This window comes from Erinaceus europaeus, chromosome 11 (genome assembly GCF_950295315.1).
Source record: "Erinaceus europaeus chromosome 11, mEriEur2.1, whole genome shotgun sequence".
NCBI classification, from domain to species: domain Eukaryota; kingdom Metazoa; phylum Chordata; class Mammalia; order Eulipotyphla; family Erinaceidae; genus Erinaceus; species Erinaceus europaeus.
Window position 1 is genome coordinate 107,263,379 of NC_080172.1, and position 20,702 is coordinate 107,284,080.

Sequence of the window (20,702 nt, forward strand, 5' to 3'; positions counted from 1 at the left end):
GTTTATGAAAGCAGACTGCCTGGACTTCCCCTTAAATAATAGCCTGTAGTTAATCATGTGTTTCTTTTCTGAGCACCTGTCTGAAGCTTAAAGATGTGTCTAGTTCAAAGTCTTGCATCTTGTAAAATTATAGTCAGAGGTCCATAGTTACTGTACACCATACCCAGCAAAGTGGAATCTAGACAATATATATTTTTTCCCTGAAAGAAGCAGATCACTTTAAAAAGTTAGTGAAAATTTTTCATAATGCTCTAGTAACAATAGTAATTTCTTTATGCTCACATTTAGGACAAACTTTTGCTGGTACAAAGAAAACACTGTCTCAGAATTCTTCAACAAATGAATGTAACACCACTGTGCAATATTTAAGAAAGTCTTGGGCTAAGGATAGAAACTAACAACAGATGTCTAACAGTAGGACTTTATATTCTGAAATTCTAGCATTGGAGTTAGAAGCCAAAATACAGTTTACTTTAAATAGAATCATCTAAAAGTCAGATGTATAAAAAAGAAGAGACATTCCTTTCTATAATTAGGAAAGTAAACATTGGTGAAATGTAGGAGCACTTTTTCTCTTCTTCCAACTTTAAATGTAATATAATTTTATTATTCATGCATTACTACTCTCAGGTCTACAAAACTCCTTAGGGAAAAAATTCCTGTATTTTTTCCCTTTAAATTTTTTTATTAGCAATTCAATATTGATTTACAAAATTACATGTTGACAGGGGTATAATTCCACACTCTTCCCACCACCAGAGTTCAGAATCCCAAGTCCCTCCATTGCAAACCACTGAGGTTTTCACAAGTTGCAGACATGGTTAACTGTCATCTCTGAAACTATCTGTCTACATTTGTACATAATTGCCCCCTCTTATTTGAGGTCCAGTGCTCTCTTCCTCTCCAAGCTACACATCACCCTACTACCACATCCAAATATCTCTCTCCTTTTCATGCCCTCTCTCTGAGACCTGATGGAGCTGGAGTTCAGAGCCCTCTTATGCTCTTCCTCTTATCACTTCTCTCCCACAGAAAGTATGGTCCAAAGTTGTTTTGGGGGTTCAGAAAGTAGGAGTTCTGGCTTCTGTAATTACTTCCCTGCTGGATTTGAGTGTTGGCAGGTTGATCCGTACCCCCAACCTGCAAAACCCTGTATTTTGATAAATAGTTCTTTCTCTAGGTGCTGTAGAGAGTAAATCCTATCTTTAACATTATGTTTATTTTCAATCCCAGAAAGCAGTTCTAGCATATATATTTCTTTCACATTTGTGAAGCCACATAAGTTTCCATAACAAATTTGGTACAAGAAACAACTGGTTAAATTAATCTGGGAAACCTTAAAATTCTTTAAAAGATGAAGTTTGGGTACTGAATTTTTAAAAAAGAGTTACTTGGAACTAGGCAATACATAAAAATCTTAACAAATACATATGAATCCCCTCTTCCTACTCTTTTTTTTTTTTTTTACCAAGATTATTCTTTCCTACTATAAATCAGTGGCTGTCTTTATGTTTTAACAAATCTGGTTCATGTCAGATGTGTTCCAGGAAATAAAACATTTAAAATAGAAAAGCAGTCCTACGGTGTTTAAGAGTCTCCCGAGCATTAAAGACTGCCTACTATGTTGTTTTTGCCTGAGGTATCTGGAGAGTGAACTTGAGATGAACTCTAATGTCCACAGATAGCAAACAGACTGTCTATATCAGGGGTGAGGATCATCCAGCCCACAAGCCACAAAAGGCCTATGGAATCATTATTGTTTTGTTTGGTCCTGCCAAGGCAGCCAGAACACATATTTGTTTGTTTATTGATTTATTTACAGAGGCAAAGATAGTGAAAGGGATGACCAAAATGAGACTTTCTTCAATGTGGTGGGAGCAAGGCTCTGACCTGGGTCGCTCATGTAGTAAAAGAAACATAGTCCAAGCGACCTACCTACCTCACTAGTCAAGTCACCAGAGATTTTTTTTTCATCACAACAGTTAGTAATAATTTTTAAGTTGAGGTGGTCAGGCGGTGGCACACCTGGTTAAGAGCACATATCACCATGCACAAGGACCCAGGTTCAAGTTCCTGCTCCCAAACTTGCAGGGAGAATATTTCATGTATGTGTGTTGTTGTGTGCCGCGGAGAAGAGAGAGAGGAGGTCTGGAGCGAAGAGGGAACACAAATCTTTATTTGCTCTGGCGTCTCAGAGTTGGGTGCTAGAGAGGCAGGTCAGGCCACGTGGAGGTAGTGAAAATGGCCACCTCATGCAGTAACCTTTCTTGCGTCTGAACACTGAAGTGAAGCGCTGGCAAGAGAACGAGGTGCGGAAGAAGAAGGGCTTTTATAGGAACAGCTTTTGCGAGAATGGGAAGGGGGAGGAGTAACCATAGCACTCTAGGATAGAATAATAACTCTCATGAGAATGGGAAAGGGGAGAAGTGACCAAAGCACTCCAAATATCGCAGGGAAATAGACAATGCCCTGAGGGCACAACATGGTGGAACAGGCACTCCAAGAATGTCCCAACTCTCGAGGGAACTAGCAGTAGCCTGAGGGGACAACATGACAGATGTGACTGCACAATTTCCCAGCAAATGTGAATGGTGAAACAGGTCTGCAGGTGTCTGTCTTTAACTCTCACTCTCTATTTTCCCTCCTTAATTTCTTTCTGTCCTGTCAAATAAAAATAGAAAGAAAAATAAAAAAGGAAAAATAAATGGCCACCAGAGAGGTGGATTTATAGTGTAGGAACCAAGCTCCAGCGATAACCCTGGTGGAATAAAAAAAAATTCAGTTGGTAATATTTTACTTCTTTACTGGGGGATTAATGGTTTACTGTCAACAGTAAAATATAATAGTTTGAACATGTATAACATTTCCACATAACATTTCAACCCCCACTAGGTCCTCCTCTGCTATCATGTTCTGGGACCTGAACCCTCCCCCCAACGCTAGAGTCTTTTATTTTGGTGCAATACACCAACTCCAGTCTAAGTTCTGCTTAGTGTTTTCCCTTCTGATCTTGTTTTTCAACTTCTGTCTATGAGTCAGATCATCTTATATTCACCCTTCTGTTTCTGACTTATCTCACTTAGCATGATATCTTCAAGCTCCATCCAAGATGAGGTAAAGAAGGTTAATTCACCATTTTTAGTAGCTGAGTAGTATTCCACTGTGTTTATATACAACTTACTCAGCCACTCATCAGTTGATAATTTTGGATGGCCTATAAATAAATAATGTTATAAATATACAAATGGACCTTAGCAGAAAAAAAAGGTTCTGAGCTTCTGCTTTTGGGAACCCTCATCTTCAAAGTATGATTTTATCAAAGATAACTAGCATCCCATGATTGTCCTCTAATATTAACTGGCTCTTAGGATTTTGATCCAATTATAACATATAAAGAGTGAAGGACAGGAAAGGAAGAGGTATGAACAGTAGTATCTCAAAATCCAAAAGCATGAATGCATACATTTGACAAATATGTAACTACTAGATGAGATTTTGACTTCTTTATGTATTTATTTTAATTTAATTTAATTTTACCACTAGGGTTGTCACTGCCCCTCAATTCACCTACCTACAAATCCACTATGCCTGGTAGCCATCTCCCCCCCTCTTTTCTTTCTATTTCTATTTGACAGGACAGAGAGAAATTGAGAGAGGAGGGAGGTAGAGGTAGAGAAAGAATGACACCTGCAGAGCTGGTGTTTCTCCTGCAGGTGGGGAGCCGGAGCTTGAACCTGCATCCTTGTGTTTTGTGTTGTTGTTTATTTTTACCAGGGTACTTCTCAGCTGGGTTATGGTGGTGGTGCAAGATTTTGACTGTGAAACCTTGGAGCCTTTAGCATAAGACTTTTTGCATATTCAATATGATATCTACCTTCCCACCACTTCAAAAGTAATTGTGGTTAATACATCATTCTAAGATCTCCAAATTTTAAAGTATCTTATAATATAAGGATTAAGAAAAATAGTCTTTGCAAAAAAAAAAATCCTTCGCATGGCAGAAAACCTTTAAGTAAGAGTGGCCAGTGAAGTGGCAGAAATGGTAGTGTAGAACTTGTAAGCATGAGGACCTAAGTTCAATTCTCTGTGCACTAAGTATGCCACTCTTACCAGGAACCTCATCAAATAAATGAATAAACATTAAAAATTGTAATTAAGGAACAAATACATTTTCTAAGTAACTACTATTTTATACTATTTGATTTCCAAAATATACCAAATTCCTCACAAAACCAGTGTTAGGTGAAAAAACAAAACACATTGCACTGCAAAAATAAACTCAATCCCTAAACACTAAAGAAATGTAATGTTTTATCATGGTGGCAAAAGTGCGTGAGGAAGTTAAGATTTTAAATGATTTTTAACAGTAACTTATTTGAAATTTTCATATCGAGGCTAAGTAATGAATAACACTTGAGTAATCAAAGTAATCTTTTTGAAAATGCATATGCATTTTCGGTTTAATTCATAAAGTGCTTACACTGCCAAGGAGACTTAATATCTACCCTGTGATTTCACTTCAAAAAATACAGAAATCACTACGAAGTTGGTGGACGACAACTCAATCCCATTACTAGTGTTTCCTCAGGGAAGTAAGGGATCATTTTTCCAGCAGAAAGAGCATATGATTTATAACAACATCTTTTCAAACCTAAACTTGGCAATACTACTAACTCACTGTACGCTCCCAGTCAGGAAGCCTTTAATATGTTTGTGCTACATGTCTAATATATTTCTAAAGTATCTGCATCAAACACAGAATTGTTTTGATGCAGGCTAGGAAAAAAAAAAGTAGTTGGGTCCAGGTAATGATGCACCTGGTTAAGCACACACATTACAGTGCACAAGGATCTGGGTTCAAGCCCTGCAGGAGGAAGCTTCATGAGTGGTGAAGCAAAGTTGCAAGTGTCTCTCTGCCTCTCTCACTCTCCCTTCTCAATTTTCCTCTGTCTCTATCCAAGAATACATAAATAAAATTAAATAATTAAAGTCCAAAGAAGTTCTTTAGGATTGCTATTTTTAGAAACCTAAACTTGGATTTGAATGTTTATTCTGGGGGGTTTGAGTCCTGGACCACATGGGATCACCATGGTACTAAGTAACGGAAAACCCACAAATGATGGAATGATGTTGTGATATCTTTCATTCCCAGTCTTTCTCTCTGCCTGAAAAAAAGAATGAAAATATAGGTCTACCCCATCATCTGGGGCTCTAGTCAAAGAATCCTTGGATACCCACATAGACATAATGGGCCTAGCCCTCAAATAGATCTCTGTCTCCACCATCATTGGTCACTTCCCTCAGGAACAGCATCATAATAAGTCCTCCTGTGGGCCTCTCCAGGACCTTGCCCTCAATGTAGGACAGCCTCCGAAGGGAGGCTGGGTCAACCTACTGTGTCACTCGAGGAAGACTGGTCCTGAAATGAGTGCAGCCTAGAATGATCCTGGCTGTGACCAGGGACTGTGAGATCAGACTGACAGGGATGCAGAGGTTACACAGGCTCTTGTGCTAAATATGAATATATATGGGTTCTAGGCTTATATAGATGAGGTTTAAAGTTAAATGTATTTATATACTTTCCTCATATTTGGGAGCTACTCTTTGCCCTAACCTAACTTTCTAGTCCTGTCCTCTACTCTGACGCCATAGTCCCAGACAATACTTTTTTTCTTCTCTTCCAGAAAGTAGTTTCAGTCCACCTGCACGTTATCTGTCAGGCTCAGGCAAAAATCACTACAGTCATGGGCCCCTTGGAACCTCCTAAAAATAGATTTCCTAGTTCTTCCTACATGAAAACACCAAATCTCATCTGCTCTATTCTTACCTTTAGGTTCCTGATTATTAAACAATTTTTCCTGCTTTATAACTTACTGCTTTTAAGCCACCAAGCTGTAGATACTAACATGTCATCATCCTGACTTCCCTGACTTCACCAGTCTGTCCTGGAACCTCACCTCCTCAGAGCCCTGCCCCACTAGGGACAAATAAAACAGGCTTGGGGTATGGATTGACCTACCAATGTCCATGTTCAGTGGAAAAGCAATTACAGAAACCAGACCTTCCATCCTCTGCATCCCCTAAAGAATTTTGGTCCATACTTCCAGAGGAATAAAGAATAGGGAAGCCTTCCTATGGGATATAGAACTCTGGTGGTGGGAATTGTATGGAATTGAACTCATCTTATTGTACAATTTTGTTAATCATTATTAAATCATTAATAAAAAATAAAGAAAGAAAAGAAATACAGACCTCGGAGCGATAAAAATAACACATGCACTAGGGACCAGACACTAATTTCTTTTAGTCCTGAATTTATATGTAAACATTTTTATATCATTTACCTTCACTGTTTTATACCATGTGTGATACAGAAAAGTGAAGTGATATATTTTAGCAATTTTTTGTCTTAGTTTCAAGACTTTAAACATCTTTCTTTCTCATGCTCTCTCTCTCTTCCTTTCTACCTCCCAATCCTCTTGTAATTTCTCTTTGTCACATAAAAAACAAAAAAGTAAATAAAATCTAAGTGTAAATTGTCATTTAAAATTTATAGTTATCTAAAAGTAGACACTAGCGTTCTCTACATTACACATTAAAATTACTTAAAACTTAATTGTATTTTCTTTTCATAAGACTGAGTACTATCTACTTATAACTTGAGAAAACAAATTGACTTAAGACACATACATAATTCAATGATTAAAATGGAGTGATCATGATAATGAAGTACATATTCTAATAATATTATTGTATATTAAAAAAACATGACTCCACACAGCAATGTCATGATGAAGCACCAACCACACTGCTACATTGATCTCAAATCAGGAGAAATTAAGAAGGAACAGTCTTTTGAGGCACATTTAGTGAAAAACTTCTAGATATGGGTAATCTTATTTAATTTTAATTTTTTTGGTATTATCCTTATTTATTGGATAGATATAGCCAGAAATTGAGAGGGGAAGGGGGGTAATAGAGAGGGGGAGCGATAGAGACACCTGCAGCCCTGCTTTATCATTCATGAAGCTTTCTCCCTGAAGGGGAGGACATGGGACATGAACTTGGGTTCTTCTACATTATAACATGTGTGCTCAACTAGCTGCACTAGCACCTGGCCCTGATATGGGTACTTTTAGATTTCAACATCTTCAGATTTCTTTCACCTTCTTTCAGATGTGGTATTTCTATCATCCTTAGGGGATTCTTTAATATTTCTTTTGTATTTGATTATCTACTTCATATATAATAACAAAGGTAATAGATAATTTAATTGTCAAGAGAAAGTGGCCAGAATTGCATTTAGCTTAGTTCACAGTAAAGAGAGTGATGCTATTATTAAAAGATATTTTCCCTTTACTGTTATTAAAATAATAATAACTGACCATCCTTCTTAAATACTTTTGGTTTTGTTTCTAAGAGATATTGGGGAAAGGGCTGGGTGGTGGCACATCTGGTTGAGTGCACATGTTACAATGTGTATGGATCTGGGTTCAAGCCCCCAGTCCTCACCTGCAGGAGGAAAGCTTCATGAGTGGTGAGATAGGTGTACAGGTGTCTCTCTCCTTCTCTATATCCCCCTTCCTCTTGATTTCTGGCTGTCTCTATCAAATAAATAAAGACAGTTAAAAAATTTAAAATAGCTGTTAAAAAAAGAAATATCGGGAAAAGAACTTAGAGCCTTGTGCAAGAAGAGTACTACTGAGCAGTCTCCTGAGTCTGATATTTTATTTATTTTATTTTATTTATTATGAGTCTGATCATTTAAAGGAAGGGATAGGGAAAGGGGAAAATGGGAGGGGGAAATGAAAACAGATATATATATATAGAGAGAGAGAGAGGGAGAGGGAGAGGGAGAGGGAGAGGGAGAGGGAGAGGGAGAGGGAGAGGGAAGCAGAAAACAGCACCATTCCACCATCCATGGACCTCCTGGTCCGGTGGCATCTATGATGTTCCTACATGGTGCTACAACTCAAATCCAGGGCCTCAAGATTGTTAAATTATGTACTCTGTTAGGTGATCTATCTCTAGGCCCTGAAATGTTAATCACACAAATTAAAATACAAGTGCCCATAATGTATAATATCCCATGTTAACACAATCACCTTTACTTAATGCTAAAACTATGTAAAGATGATTTTACTCATACTATGAACAACATGTGGGGAACATATGTTATACATAGATAATAGCCTAGACCATTCTCTAAGGTCAGTTCTGTCATAACTTGATGTGCGACTCTATCTCATTTTAAGTGTGGCAACTTACTATTAGGCATGACCAAATCGTTTTGTGGTAAAAACAAGGAAAAGTACATATAGATTATATGCTACATTACAGCATCAGACAGAATTTCTATTATGAATGCTTTTTAGGGAAAATGAAACACATGTGTTTTTCAAATGTATTCTTTCTAAGGATCTAAATATATTCCAAAGGCATATATTTTAAAGCAATAAAACGTTATAAATTGTGTGATGTAAGGAACAGGCAATCAAACAAGAATTCCATTCCACTTATTGTTTCTTCATTGTTTTCTTGAATTCTCATTTTGGATTTAACAACATACTGTTGTATAATTTTATAACTCCCGATAGAGTAAAAACCAGAAGCTATTTATAAGTGTTCAAGAATAATTTTACAGCTCACTATAAAATAGGAAGCTAAGAAAAACCTATCTATTTCCAGGAAAATATCTATAAGACCAGTCATATCACTAAACAAAATAGGTAGTATCTTTTTTAAAATTTCCTTATTGGGGAATTAATGTATTATATTCAACAATAAATATAATAGTTTGAACACACATAACATTTCTCAGTTTTCCATATAACAATACAACCTCCACTAGGTCCTCTGTCATCCTATTTGGACCTGTATTCTCCCCCCCCATCCACCCCCCAGAGTCTTCTAATTTGGTGCAATATGCCAATTCCAGTTCAGGTTCTACTTGTGTTTTCTCTTCTGATCTTGTTTTTCAACTTCTGCCTGAGAGTGAGATCATCCCATATTCATCCTTCTGTTTCTGACTTATTTCACTTAACATGAAATTTTCTTTTTTTAAAAAATTTTTTATTTAAGAAAGGATTAATGAACAAAAACATAAGGTAGGAGGGGTGCAACTCCACACAATTCCCACCACCCAATCTCCATAACCCACCCCCTCCCATGATAGCTTTCCCATTCTCTAGCCCTCTGGGAGCATGGACCCAGGGTCGTTGAGGGTTGCAGAAGGTAGAAGGTCTGGCTTCTGTAATTGCTTCCCCGCTGAACATGGGCGTTGACTGGTCGGTCCATACTCCCAGTCTGCCTCTATCTTTCCATAGTAAGGTGTGTCTCTTTCAAGGCCCAAGATCGGCTGAAAACAGGGAAGTCACCGTTTTTAATAGCTGAGTAGTATTCCATTGTGTATATAGACCACAACTTGCTCAGCCACTCATCTGTTGTTGGACACCTGGGCTGCTTCCAGGTTTTGGCTATTATAAATTGTGCTACTAAGAACATATGTGTACACAGATCATTTGGATGGGTGTATTAGGTTCCTTAGGATACATCCCCAGGAGAGGAATTGCAGGATCATAGGGTAGGTCCATTTCTAGCCTTCTGAGAGTTCTCCAGACTGCTCTCCACAGAAGTTGGAACAATTTACATTCCCACCAGCAGGGCAGGAGGGTTCCTTTGACCCCACCACCTTCCAGCATTTGCTGCTATTGCCTTTTCTGATGTATTCTCACAGGAGTGAAGTCGTATCTCATTGTTGTATTTATTTGCATTTCTCTGACAGTCAAAGACTTGGAGCATTTTTTCATGTGTTTCTCGGCCTTTTGGATCTCTTCTACAGAAAATATTCTGTTTTCCCCCCATTCTTGTTTTTGAGTTTGGCAAGCTCTTTATTTATTCTGGTTATTAGCCTCTTCTCTGATATATGGCATGTAAAGATCTTCTCCCATTCTCATGGTCTCTTGGTTTGTGTAGTGGTTTCTTTTGCTGTGTAGAAGCTTTTTAATTTGATATAGTCCCACAGGTTTATGCTTACCCTGGTCTTCTTTGTAATCAGATTTGTTTCATTGAAGATGTCTTTAAAATTTATGCGGAAAAGAGTTCTGCCCCTATTTTTCTCTAAGTATCTGATAGTGTCTGGTCTAACATCCAAGTCCTTGATCCACTTGGAATTTAGTTTTGTATGTGGTAAAATATAGTGGTTCAGTTTCATTCTTCTGCATGTTTCAATCCATGTTTTCCAACTCCATTTGTTGAGGAGACTGCTTTCCCCATGTAATTGTCTGGGCACCTTTGTCAAAGATTAGATGTACATAGGCAAAATAGGTAGCATCTTAAGTGATAGATCATAGTGATTTTCAGAAAATAATGTGTAAGGAATGAAACACAGAATAACATATTACCAGTTTGAAGAATAGTTACGTATAATTAAATGAAATAGAAAAAAATAGTATAGTGTTAGAGAATAAGAAACAATGAAGCTTCATAAGCAGTGAGACAGTGTTGCAGTTCTGTCTCTGTCTCTCCCTCTTTATCCCTTTCCCCCCTCAATTTGTCTCTGTCCTATAAAAAAGGGGGAGTCCAAGCATGAAGATGTCTGAATAGAGATAATCTGTGTTTCCCTCTTGTGGCAAAAACATCACAAACCAAAGAAAAGAATAATCTGCATAGAAATCTTTCTGAACCTATATGAGCAGAGTTGCCACAGTGAGAGACAAGAGATGGCATCAAGGCAGAGAGGACAGAGAGAGATACTCATATCAGGTAAGATAGCCACCACCTGGGCAGCCAGTTACAATTGGGAAGACATTACTAAGATGTAGCATTTTTCCTGGGGGGGGGGAGGAGCATAGAGTGATTTGTACTAAACCCCAGAAACTCCAATCCTATAGTTAGTTCTATAATTTCAACACTGAACTGGGGGCAGGAAAGAGTAGGATATAAACCTTCTGGACAGCCCCACCAATGTGTTCTGGAGCTCCGCTTCCCCACTACAGAAAGAGAGAGACAGGCTGGGCATATGGATCAACTTGTCAGCACCCATGTTCAGCGGGGAAGCAATTACAGAAGCCAGACCTTCCACCTTCTGCATCCCACAATGACCTTGGGTCCATACTCCCAGAGGGATAAAGAATAGGAAAGCTATCAGGGGAGGGGATGGGATATGGAGTTCTGGTGGTGGGAATTATGCGAAGCTATACCCCTCTTATCCTATGGTTTTGTCAATGTTTCCTCTTTATAAATAAAATTTTTTTTAAATACATAAACCTTTTGGAAATGATGTCATCTTATCTTTCCTGCACAATTTTGATGGGGCCAGCTGTCTGAACCCACGTTATCTGCTTTCATAGTAAGAGACCCTGAGTAGTGCTCCAACTACCTTCAGCTAAAAGCTGAACCAACTCCACAGACATAAAGTACAGGGGGTCCGGAACTGATGGGGGCTGAGTCCCCAACCTGCTTTTCAACAAGCCCCAGCGCTAGTGTCTGAGTCACACAGTCTACCCCAACTGAGCACACAGGTGCCGCAGAAGACAAGCAACAGCAAACCCTAATTCTTAAACTCGCCGTTCACAACCTTCTAAAAACATAGCCTTTCAACTTTGCAATGTTTCTTGAAGGTAGATTAGATCAATATTAATGCAATTATTTAATAACTAAAGAAAATGAAAACTAGTTATGTCAATTGTTTTTTGCTTAGAATCACATAAAGGTGATAAAATTAAAAAAAAAACAAACGGAGTCTATCACTTCTGAATATAAATGCAGAATTCTCTCCTTAATCCTAAATTATTTTCATTGTCTGTCTGCTGCTCATTGAAGTTTTACTTTTTTTTTTATAGTCCTAGGGAAAGAGGGGAGTTTTAAGAGTAACGTCATGTTGATTTCTCATAGGAAAATTTGGTAGATTTGACCACACGAAAATTGTAGTGCTTTATATGTGAAAAAATACAGAACAAAATTTATGGCAACTGGAAAAATAGATTTAATATATAAAGGCAGTTACAGTTCTCAGTGCCCTTAGATAACATCAATCATCTTACATTCATAATAAAGCAAGCACAAAATTTTGAGTGTTTTTTGATATTACTGAGTAGGTTTTCACATTTCTTTCTTTCTTTTATTTTTGCCTTCAGGGTTATTGCTGGGGCTCTGTGCCTGCATGAAGAATTTGATTCTCCTGGTGGTCTTCCTATTTATTTTTACATTTATTTATTTATTGGATCCAGGGTTATCGCTGGGGCTCGGTGCCTGCACTACAAATCCACTGCTCCTGGAGGCCGTTTTTTTCCTCCATTTTTGTTGCACTTGTTGTTGTTATTACTGTTATTGCTGTTGTTGTTGGATAGGACAAAAAGAAATCAAGAGAGGAGGGGAAGACAGAGGGGGAGAGAAAGACACCTGCAGACCTGCTTCGCGGCTTATGAAGTGACACCCCCCACACACAGCAGGTGGGGAGCTGGGGACTTAAACAGGGATCCTTAAGAGGGTCCTTGTGCTTCATACTGTGTGCACTTAACCAGGTGGGCCACCACCCCACCCCGGCTTTCACATTTCTTAAAGTCTCTGTAGTGTTTCTTTCAGGGTTGGTGTGGTGGTAATAAATTTCTCTGTTGTTTGAGATGCTCTTTATCTCTCTCTTAATCCTGAAACCTAGCTATAGAATATTCTTGGCTGGGGATCTTTCCAAGTCAACATATTGTATGTTTTCTCATTGATACTCCTTTCCATCCTTCAGAGTTTCACCTGAGAAATCTCACCGTCTTACGCTTTTTCTCTTGCTGTTTTCATATTTGTCTCTTAATCTTGGATTTTATCATCTTAGTAGTAATTTGTCTTATTGTATATCTGTTTGGGTTTATATTCTTTATCATTTCTTGAGTCTCTTGGATGTGGATCTGAATATATGTCTCCATTTTCATTTTAGGAATGATGTTGGTATTATTTCTTCAAATATAAGTTCTGCTCTTTTTCCTCATGTTTCTTCTAGATGTTCTAAAATGCAGTTGTATCCCTTGATATCTTCCTGTGAAACTCATGTGTTGCTTTTGTTGTTTCAATTCTTTTTCTTCCCTTCTGCTTTATTTTTCATTGCTTCTACTTTTTCCTCCAGCACAATGATTCAGCCTTCAACTTCTACCATTCTATTTCTGAGCTCCTCTAATGTATTATTACTATTTTTGCCACTAGGGTTTTCAACAGGGCTCAGTGTCTGTGTGACTACAGCATTCTCAGAGCCTTCCTTTCCTTTCCTTTCCTTTCCTTTCCTTTCCTTTCCTTTCCTTTCCTTTCCTTTCCTTTCCTTTCCTTTCCTTTCCTTTCCTTTCCTTTCCTTTCCTTTCCTTTCCTTTCCTTTCCTTCCCTTCCCTTCCCTTCCCTTCCCTTCCCTTCCCTTCCCTTCCCTTCCCTTCCCTTTCTTTTCCTTTTTTCTTTTCTCTTTTCTTTTCTATCCTTCTTCTTATTTCTTTTTGATAAGATTGTGGCAGACAGAAATACAGATGGGGAAACAGAGAGGAATGACACCACAGCATCACTCCACCACTTATGAAACCCCCACCCCTTGTTCAAGCCCCCAATCCCCCTACCTGTGGGATAAAAGTTTCACAAGTGATGAGGCAGATGTGTAGGTGCCTCTCTGTCTCTCTCCTTCTCTATATCCCCTTTTCTCTCAATTTCTGGCTGTATCAAATAAATAAAGATAATTTTTAAGAAATTTAAAAAGTAGCTGCTAAAAAAAAAAGAAATGAACTTATTTAGAGAAAGGGATAGGGGAAGGAGATTTTACTAATAGAATCAACATAACATATTGATTATTTATATATTTTTGTGAAATCTTAGCTTCTTATATCCACTGCTATATTAAATGTATATAAGTTTTTTATTTAGTTATTTTAAAGTTGCCATCATATGTTTAGGTATTATTTGACAGACTGTCAATTGACAAAAATTAAACTGCTGAATGAAAGGTATTGTGGAAAACACATCAACAAATACATGCAGATTTTAACATGTAAGATATAAGCACATCAGTAGGTTATATTGTTTTATCTTATACCTTAAGAAATCAGAATCAAGTTACCTGTGTTCCCTTAAGACCCTTCTTTCCACGGACCCCAGGGACACCCTAGAATGTACCAATGCGAAAAAGTATTGAATTAATGAATGAGTTAAATACCATACTTTTTTTCTCCCTCTATGACCAGTTGATGAAGGATGTACAAAAGAGACGTAAATTGTTCTACAAACTAGTATGACATTAAGAAAAGATCAAAACTATTAATTTAAATGAAGTAGCCCCTTTTTTCTAACAGAATCGTGATATTCTTTTTCTAAGATGTATCCCATCTATATTTCCAAAGATCCCTTAAGCAATAGGTATTGGTCTAGGAGTAGACACTTGACCAAAGCAAGCATAACAAAGCAACCAATGTCTTCTTTCCCATACCTAAGGGACAATTACCTCCTCTCTGTCTTCTATTCTTGGCGGCTTGGCATAAACAAAACCACCTTTAACTCTTGTGCTAGAAATTTTGCAATCACATGGGAGAGCAACCTTAGAATAAAGCCAATATTGGGAAAAGGAAAGCAGAGAGAAAAAAAGAAGCTCAGTATCACACTGTGCCTAGACCATGGCAAACACGCAGATTTCTGGTCATGCACCAGGCGATTGAGGACAGTACTTAAATTCTCAGACTTCGGAGTCACAATGCCTCTGTTTAAATTCTGCCTTTGTTGTTATTACTGCATATGTTCTTAAATAAGTATTTCTGGCAGTGTGCATCACTGAGTTTTGTGAACATTAACACAGTCAGTTCATAGCAAGTATAGGTACTTTTAAATAACACAGGAACTGAGTATCAACCCACCCAGTGCAGTTAAAAATCTATACATAGGAGGCCAGGCGGTGGCGCATCTGGTCAAGTGCACACATTACAGTGCACAGGGATGCAGGTTCAAGGCCCTGTTCCCCACCTGCAGGGGGAAAGCTTCACAAGTGGTGAAGCAGTACTGCAGGTGTCTCTCTGTCTCTCTCCCTTCTCTATCTCCTCCTCCCCTCTCAGATTCTCTATGTTTCTATTCACTAATAAATAAATATGAATATTTTAAAAATCAGATACCTAAACACTGCAACTTACACTTTGGATTGATGTGTCTCTCCACTGTACCTTGCTCTGTGCTGAGACACACCCTCCAGGTACAGGCTTCCCTCCTGAGTGTCACTTAACCTGGTGCACCACTGGCCGACCCCCCACAAAAGCACTTTTTGAACCCCAATTATTGACTGTATTTTGCATGGTAAAGTACAAGACCTGTAGAAATTTTATATACAAATTAATTATTAATGAATTTTTAAAAAAATATTTATTTATTTTCCCTTTTGCTGCCCTGGTTTTTTATTGTTGTTGTAGTTACTATTGTTGTTGTTATTGATGTTGCTGTTGGATAGGACAGAGAGAAATGGAGAGAGGAAGGGTAGACAGAGAGGCGGAGAGAAAGACAGACACCTGCAGACCTGCTTCACCGCCTGTGAAGCGACTCCCCTGCAGGTGGGGAGCTGGGGCTCAAACCGGGATCCTTACGCCAGTTCTTGTGCTTTGCGCCACATGCACTTAACCCACTGAGCTATTGCCCAACTCCCATGAGTTGATTTTCATAGGTAGCTTTTTTAAATATTTCAAGTCATGCTTTTTAAACTTGAATTTTAATCAGTTAACCATATATAGATAGATATCACCTTACTTTCTTAAAGACAATTTTTGTTCAACTTGACTTGCCGCTGTCTTCATGACATTTAAATTTACGATCCTGTTCTCACTGTGCTAAGTGTATCACTCTGGAAATAAAACTTACTCTTTCTCCTTCAGTTCCCAGTTGTCCTGCTTCTCCAGGAGAACCAATGAAACCCTTTAATAAGCAAATAATCTTATATCAGTTCCCAAAAGACCTATTTCATTTTCTAATAGTTATATGAAATTGTAAGGGTTAAAAGTATGACGACATTTCACTCACATGACTGCTTCCCTCCCTCCAAAATAGAGATTTATCTTTACATTAAATCAAATGTAGAAGATATAATTTTTTTTATTTAAGAAAGGATTAATTAACAAAACCATAGGGTAGGAGGGGTGCAACTCCACACAATTCCCACCACCCAATCTCCATATCCCACCCCCTCCCATGATAGCTTGCCCATTCTCTAGCCCTCTGGGAGCATGGACCCAGGGTCGTTGAGGGTTGCAGAAGGTAGAAGGTCTGGCTTCTGTAATTGCTTCCCCACTGAACACAGGCATTGACTAGTCGGTCCATACTCCCAGTCTGCCTCTCTCTTTCCCTAGTAGGGTGGGTCTCTGGGGAAGCGGAGCTCCAGGACACATTGGTGGGGTAGAAGATATAATTTAAGATACTCTGGCTAATGAAAATCGGCCGGATCACACCCTTATCTTCACTAAGTTTTACGAAGGGTCGAGAAATACATGTCTATAATAACGAAAATGTAAAGCAGAATGGAAGGGGCAAAGGATTTTAAGAAACATAGAGGGGGAAGAATTCACTTTGATGTGGTATCAAAAGAGGCTTCACGAGAGACTAGCACTGGAGATAGACCTGACCCATATTTATTTCCTTCTACTAGCTCTTCACTGCTGGTGAACTCTCTCTTCTCCAGGTCAAGTGTGAAAGAGGAGAGAGTATTTAGAGAGAATGAAAAAAAAAAAGAAATCCCACAGCACCATTGCACCACTTGGGGAGCTTCTCCTCTGCAGGGGGGATTGCAAGTGGTGGTGGGAGGTGGAATCCAGGTCCTCACTCCTGTGTAGTAAGTTATGCACTCAACTACCTGAACTCTCTCCAGCCTCTGCAGGTGTTTCTTCATACCAGATCATTTGTATTATATTACTATCTCAGTCCTGTGTGAATATAATTTTTGCCTCTTCATCTCATTCATTATGATAGCTACAAAATGTGACCAGGAAAGTAGCTTAACTGACAAAGCACAGGACTTGTGGTTCTCAGTTAGATGCCCGGCAGGGCATGTACAGGAATGATGCTTTGGCTTCTCTATTTCCTATGAAATTCTATTTCTTGTGAAATAAACAAAATCAGTCTTTTACAAATACTACACATAGTTATTGAGCATATTCAAAAACATCAGCTATTGTACTAGGAGCTAGAGATTAGTGGTAAAAATTATATAAAAACTTACCACTATAAAATTGTATTCTGTTCCTTTAAATGAAAAACAAACAAACAAACAGGGACCGGGCAGTGGCACACCTAGTTAAGCAGACATATCACCATGTGTGCAAGGACCCAGGTTCGAGCCTCTGCTCCCCACATGCAGGGGGGACACTTCACAAGCTAGAAAGTAGGTCTGCAAGTGTCTATCTTTCTCTCTTCCTTTCTATCTCCCTATTTCTCTCAATTTCTCTATGTCCTATCAAGTAAAAAATAGAAAGAAAAAAATGGCCACCAGGAGCAGTGGGTTTGTTGTATAGGCACTGAGCCCCAGTAATAACCTTAGAGACACAAATAATAATAAGAAATAGAATCTATTAACCAAGTGTAGTGTTTTTAATGCAATGCTTGCATTGAAGGCTTCTAAGTCAACATGAAAAGTACAGGTATTTTGTATATTTCATTCCACTTTTATACCATGCATGTATAAGAAAATCATGACAATGCTTACTTACTCGTACACCTTTAGAACCGGGATTTCCCTGTGGTCCAGCTAAACCCTAGTATGAACAAAAGACATCATCAATCTTCCTATAGCACTTTCTAAAGAGGTTTTGTTTAAAAAACTTAATGAAAAAATATATAAATAAGTGTATTTCCGCAAGTATAAAATTTAGAATGCCACATAAGAAATTAACATTATACAAATACATTCAAGGAATTTTAGAATTCCAGAAGCAAGAGAGAACTGTATGTAATGTATACACAAATATAACTTGGATATCTAAATCAGTTATTGTGATTCAAACTGTCATATACAAAAAATTGTTAAAGCACTCTCTTTTAAAAACAGTGGTTTGCTAAGACATTCCAGTTAATGTATCTAAAATGTAATATCATAAATTTCTAAAATAAATACATAATAAACTTCAGATTAATATCCATATGCCTGAGTATAACACAATTTATAATATACATCAACTTCATATTTTTTCTTTTTTACCAGAGCACTATTCAGCTCTGGCTTATAGTGTTGCTAGGGATTGAACCTGGGACTTTTTAGTCCAGGCTTGAAAGTCTTTTTGCATGACCATTATGCTATCTCCCCAACCGTACTCCATATATTTCTATAACCTTAAAAATGGAATTTTGATGATAAAAAATACTTTTTAGTATTTCTATTTCCCTTCTCAGACAATATGAAAATCATAGGCATTTTATATATTTCATTCCACTTTTATATTATGCATTTATAATAAAATCATGTTAAGTGATAATTTCATGATTTAGTAAATAGTCCATGAATGTTTGGAAATATTTCATTCAACTATTAGACTTCGTAAAGTAATATAAGAAGGAAATTTGAGAGAAATAAGTATACAAATATTATAATGAATTCTCAAAGACCTGAATTCAGTTCAGGTAAAAGTATTTTCTGTGGAGCCTGGATAGTAACTCAACAGAGAGATTACATATCTCTCATGAGTGAAGCCCTGGGGTTGATCCCTGACACCACACAGAGCACCAAAGACAATAGCTGGAACTCCACTGGTGATGGAGACAGGCTTTTTTCTCTCTTCCTATTTCTTTCTATGAAAAAAAATACATTCAACACTCTGTCAGCAGTCATTGTATGTAGCACTGTTAACAACTCCCCAAATGTTTATAGTACTGTTATTTTTAGATGATGGCAATTACAGAGTTTTAACTCATGCCAAAACTTCATTTTAGTTAGTCTAGGAGACTAAAATGAGTTGCAGGTCTGTTTTCAGATTTAATTAGACCAGAGGCATTTTTTATTTTAAATGTTCATTCATTCATTTATTTATTTTTTCTTTTTCACCAGGGTCACTGTGAGGGTTCAGTATCTGTACAATGAATCCACTGTTCTAAGTGGTCTTTTGCTTACTTTTATTTATATATATATATATATGGGAGTGGGAGACAGAGAAACAAGAGACAACTGTAGCACTGCTCCACTGCTTTTGCGGCTTCCTCCATGTGTGTGGGGGCGGGGGGGAACAGAGGCTTGAACTTAGGCCCTTGTGCGTGCAAATGTGTAAGCTCTTTCAGATGCACAACCATCCGGACTTCACTTTTATTTGTATTTATGTTTTTTTAATGGGGCACCAGAGAGAGAAGCTGGAGTCTTAAGAAACTAACTCCGGATGACCCTCTTGGACAAACTTTCATCCTTTTATTTTTAAAGAGGGAGAGGAAAGAGGGCAAGAGACACAGAGAAACAGCATAGCACCCAGACGCTATTCACTGCGCTCCCGTGTTGTTCTGGAGTTGAAACCCAAGAGCTTATACATGGGTAAGGCGTACCATACACTCTACCAGTTTACTTACTTCCTGGTCCCACTTTCGGGTGTTTTAAAGGTAAAAGTTCTGCTATATACTACATTACACATGTTTAAAATCTCCCATTTTCACTTTAACCAAAACTTTTTGAAGTATTTTCCCAGCTGTGATTTTGAAGTTATTTCACTATCAGTAATTCATTATTTACTAAAAGCAAGCAGATTATCACTTGAGTATCAACTCAAAATATAAAATGTATTAATGAAACAATGTGAAAGGAAAAGTGTAAATATAGTTACCTCACCTGCCTGCCAGGGTAACCAGGTGAACCACTATTACCAGCTAGTCCTGGAATACCCTGAAATGAAAAATAAAACAAAGCATGCCATAAGAAAAACAATTTTGTATGTCCAAAACACCCAAGTTTGGAAAGACTCTTTCTTCTGATAATATATATATATATATCATGGTTGAACAATGCTTTTCTGAACAAAACTTAACTGACTTTAAATGAAAATGATTCAATGAGTATGAAGAAGTAATTTCCTTTTTGATGACATGAATCTCTCAAGGTTACTTAGTAGCTTTAGATGCTAAATTCATTTTGAACTGACAACTTTGTATTCTTGATTTAAAACAGTTTGCTGGAGTTCTCTTGATATACAGAGTTTCAAGACTCAAGAAAGGAAATTAAGGCAGAGTTAGCTGGGCTCTACATAACAGAGAAGTTGCAAAACTTCAAGCTTCCATAATGAATAAATAGCAGAGCCCAGATGTTTGAATCCTTTCAAAAACCATTGTGTGTATGTGTTTGTATATGTGTGTGTGTGTGTGTGTGTGTGTGTATTAACATCTATCTACTCACCTCTATGTCTATATAACAGGTGACACTTTTCAGAATGTAGCACCCTTCTGAGGATAACTGATAAAGTCTTGTCTACAGTATGGTGACAAGGGAATCCTGTGAATTTTAGAAGTCATATTTCTCCTCTAAATCTTACTATTAACATCACACATACTAATAGTATTTATTGAGTATGTATCACATATCACATATTATTTCATGTATTTTTATATTTTCTGTTTTATTTAATATTCTCAAACCCCATAAGACAAGGATCATTATTCTTTTTTTTTTTTTTAGCAAATGATGAAATGAAACACAAAATGTCACCAGCAGAAAACATTCAGTTAGTAGTGTGAATCCAGGATTTAAGGCAGCA

The 20,702-nt window shown here is 37.6% G+C and overlaps 1 protein-coding gene across 2 annotated transcripts in view; it reads right to left on the bottom strand.

Annotated features, from left to right (window-relative positions):
• The window catches only part of COL24A1 (collagen type XXIV alpha 1 chain), a 353,825-nt gene that overhangs the window by 255,292 nt on the left and 77,831 nt on the right, over positions 1 to 20,702 (bottom strand). For both annotated transcript variants that reach the window (XM_016191238.2, XM_060202277.1), the window contains 4 exons: positions 19,784 to 19,837; positions 17,691 to 17,735; positions 15,853 to 15,906; positions 14,081 to 14,125 (listed from right to left, as the gene is read on the bottom strand). In XM_016191238.2, the coding sequence (XP_016046724.2) occupies positions 14,081 to 14,125; positions 15,853 to 15,906; positions 17,691 to 17,735; positions 19,784 to 19,837 (198 nt within the window). The remainder of the gene's footprint in view (positions 1 to 14,080; positions 14,126 to 15,852; positions 15,907 to 17,690; positions 17,736 to 19,783; positions 19,838 to 20,702) is intronic.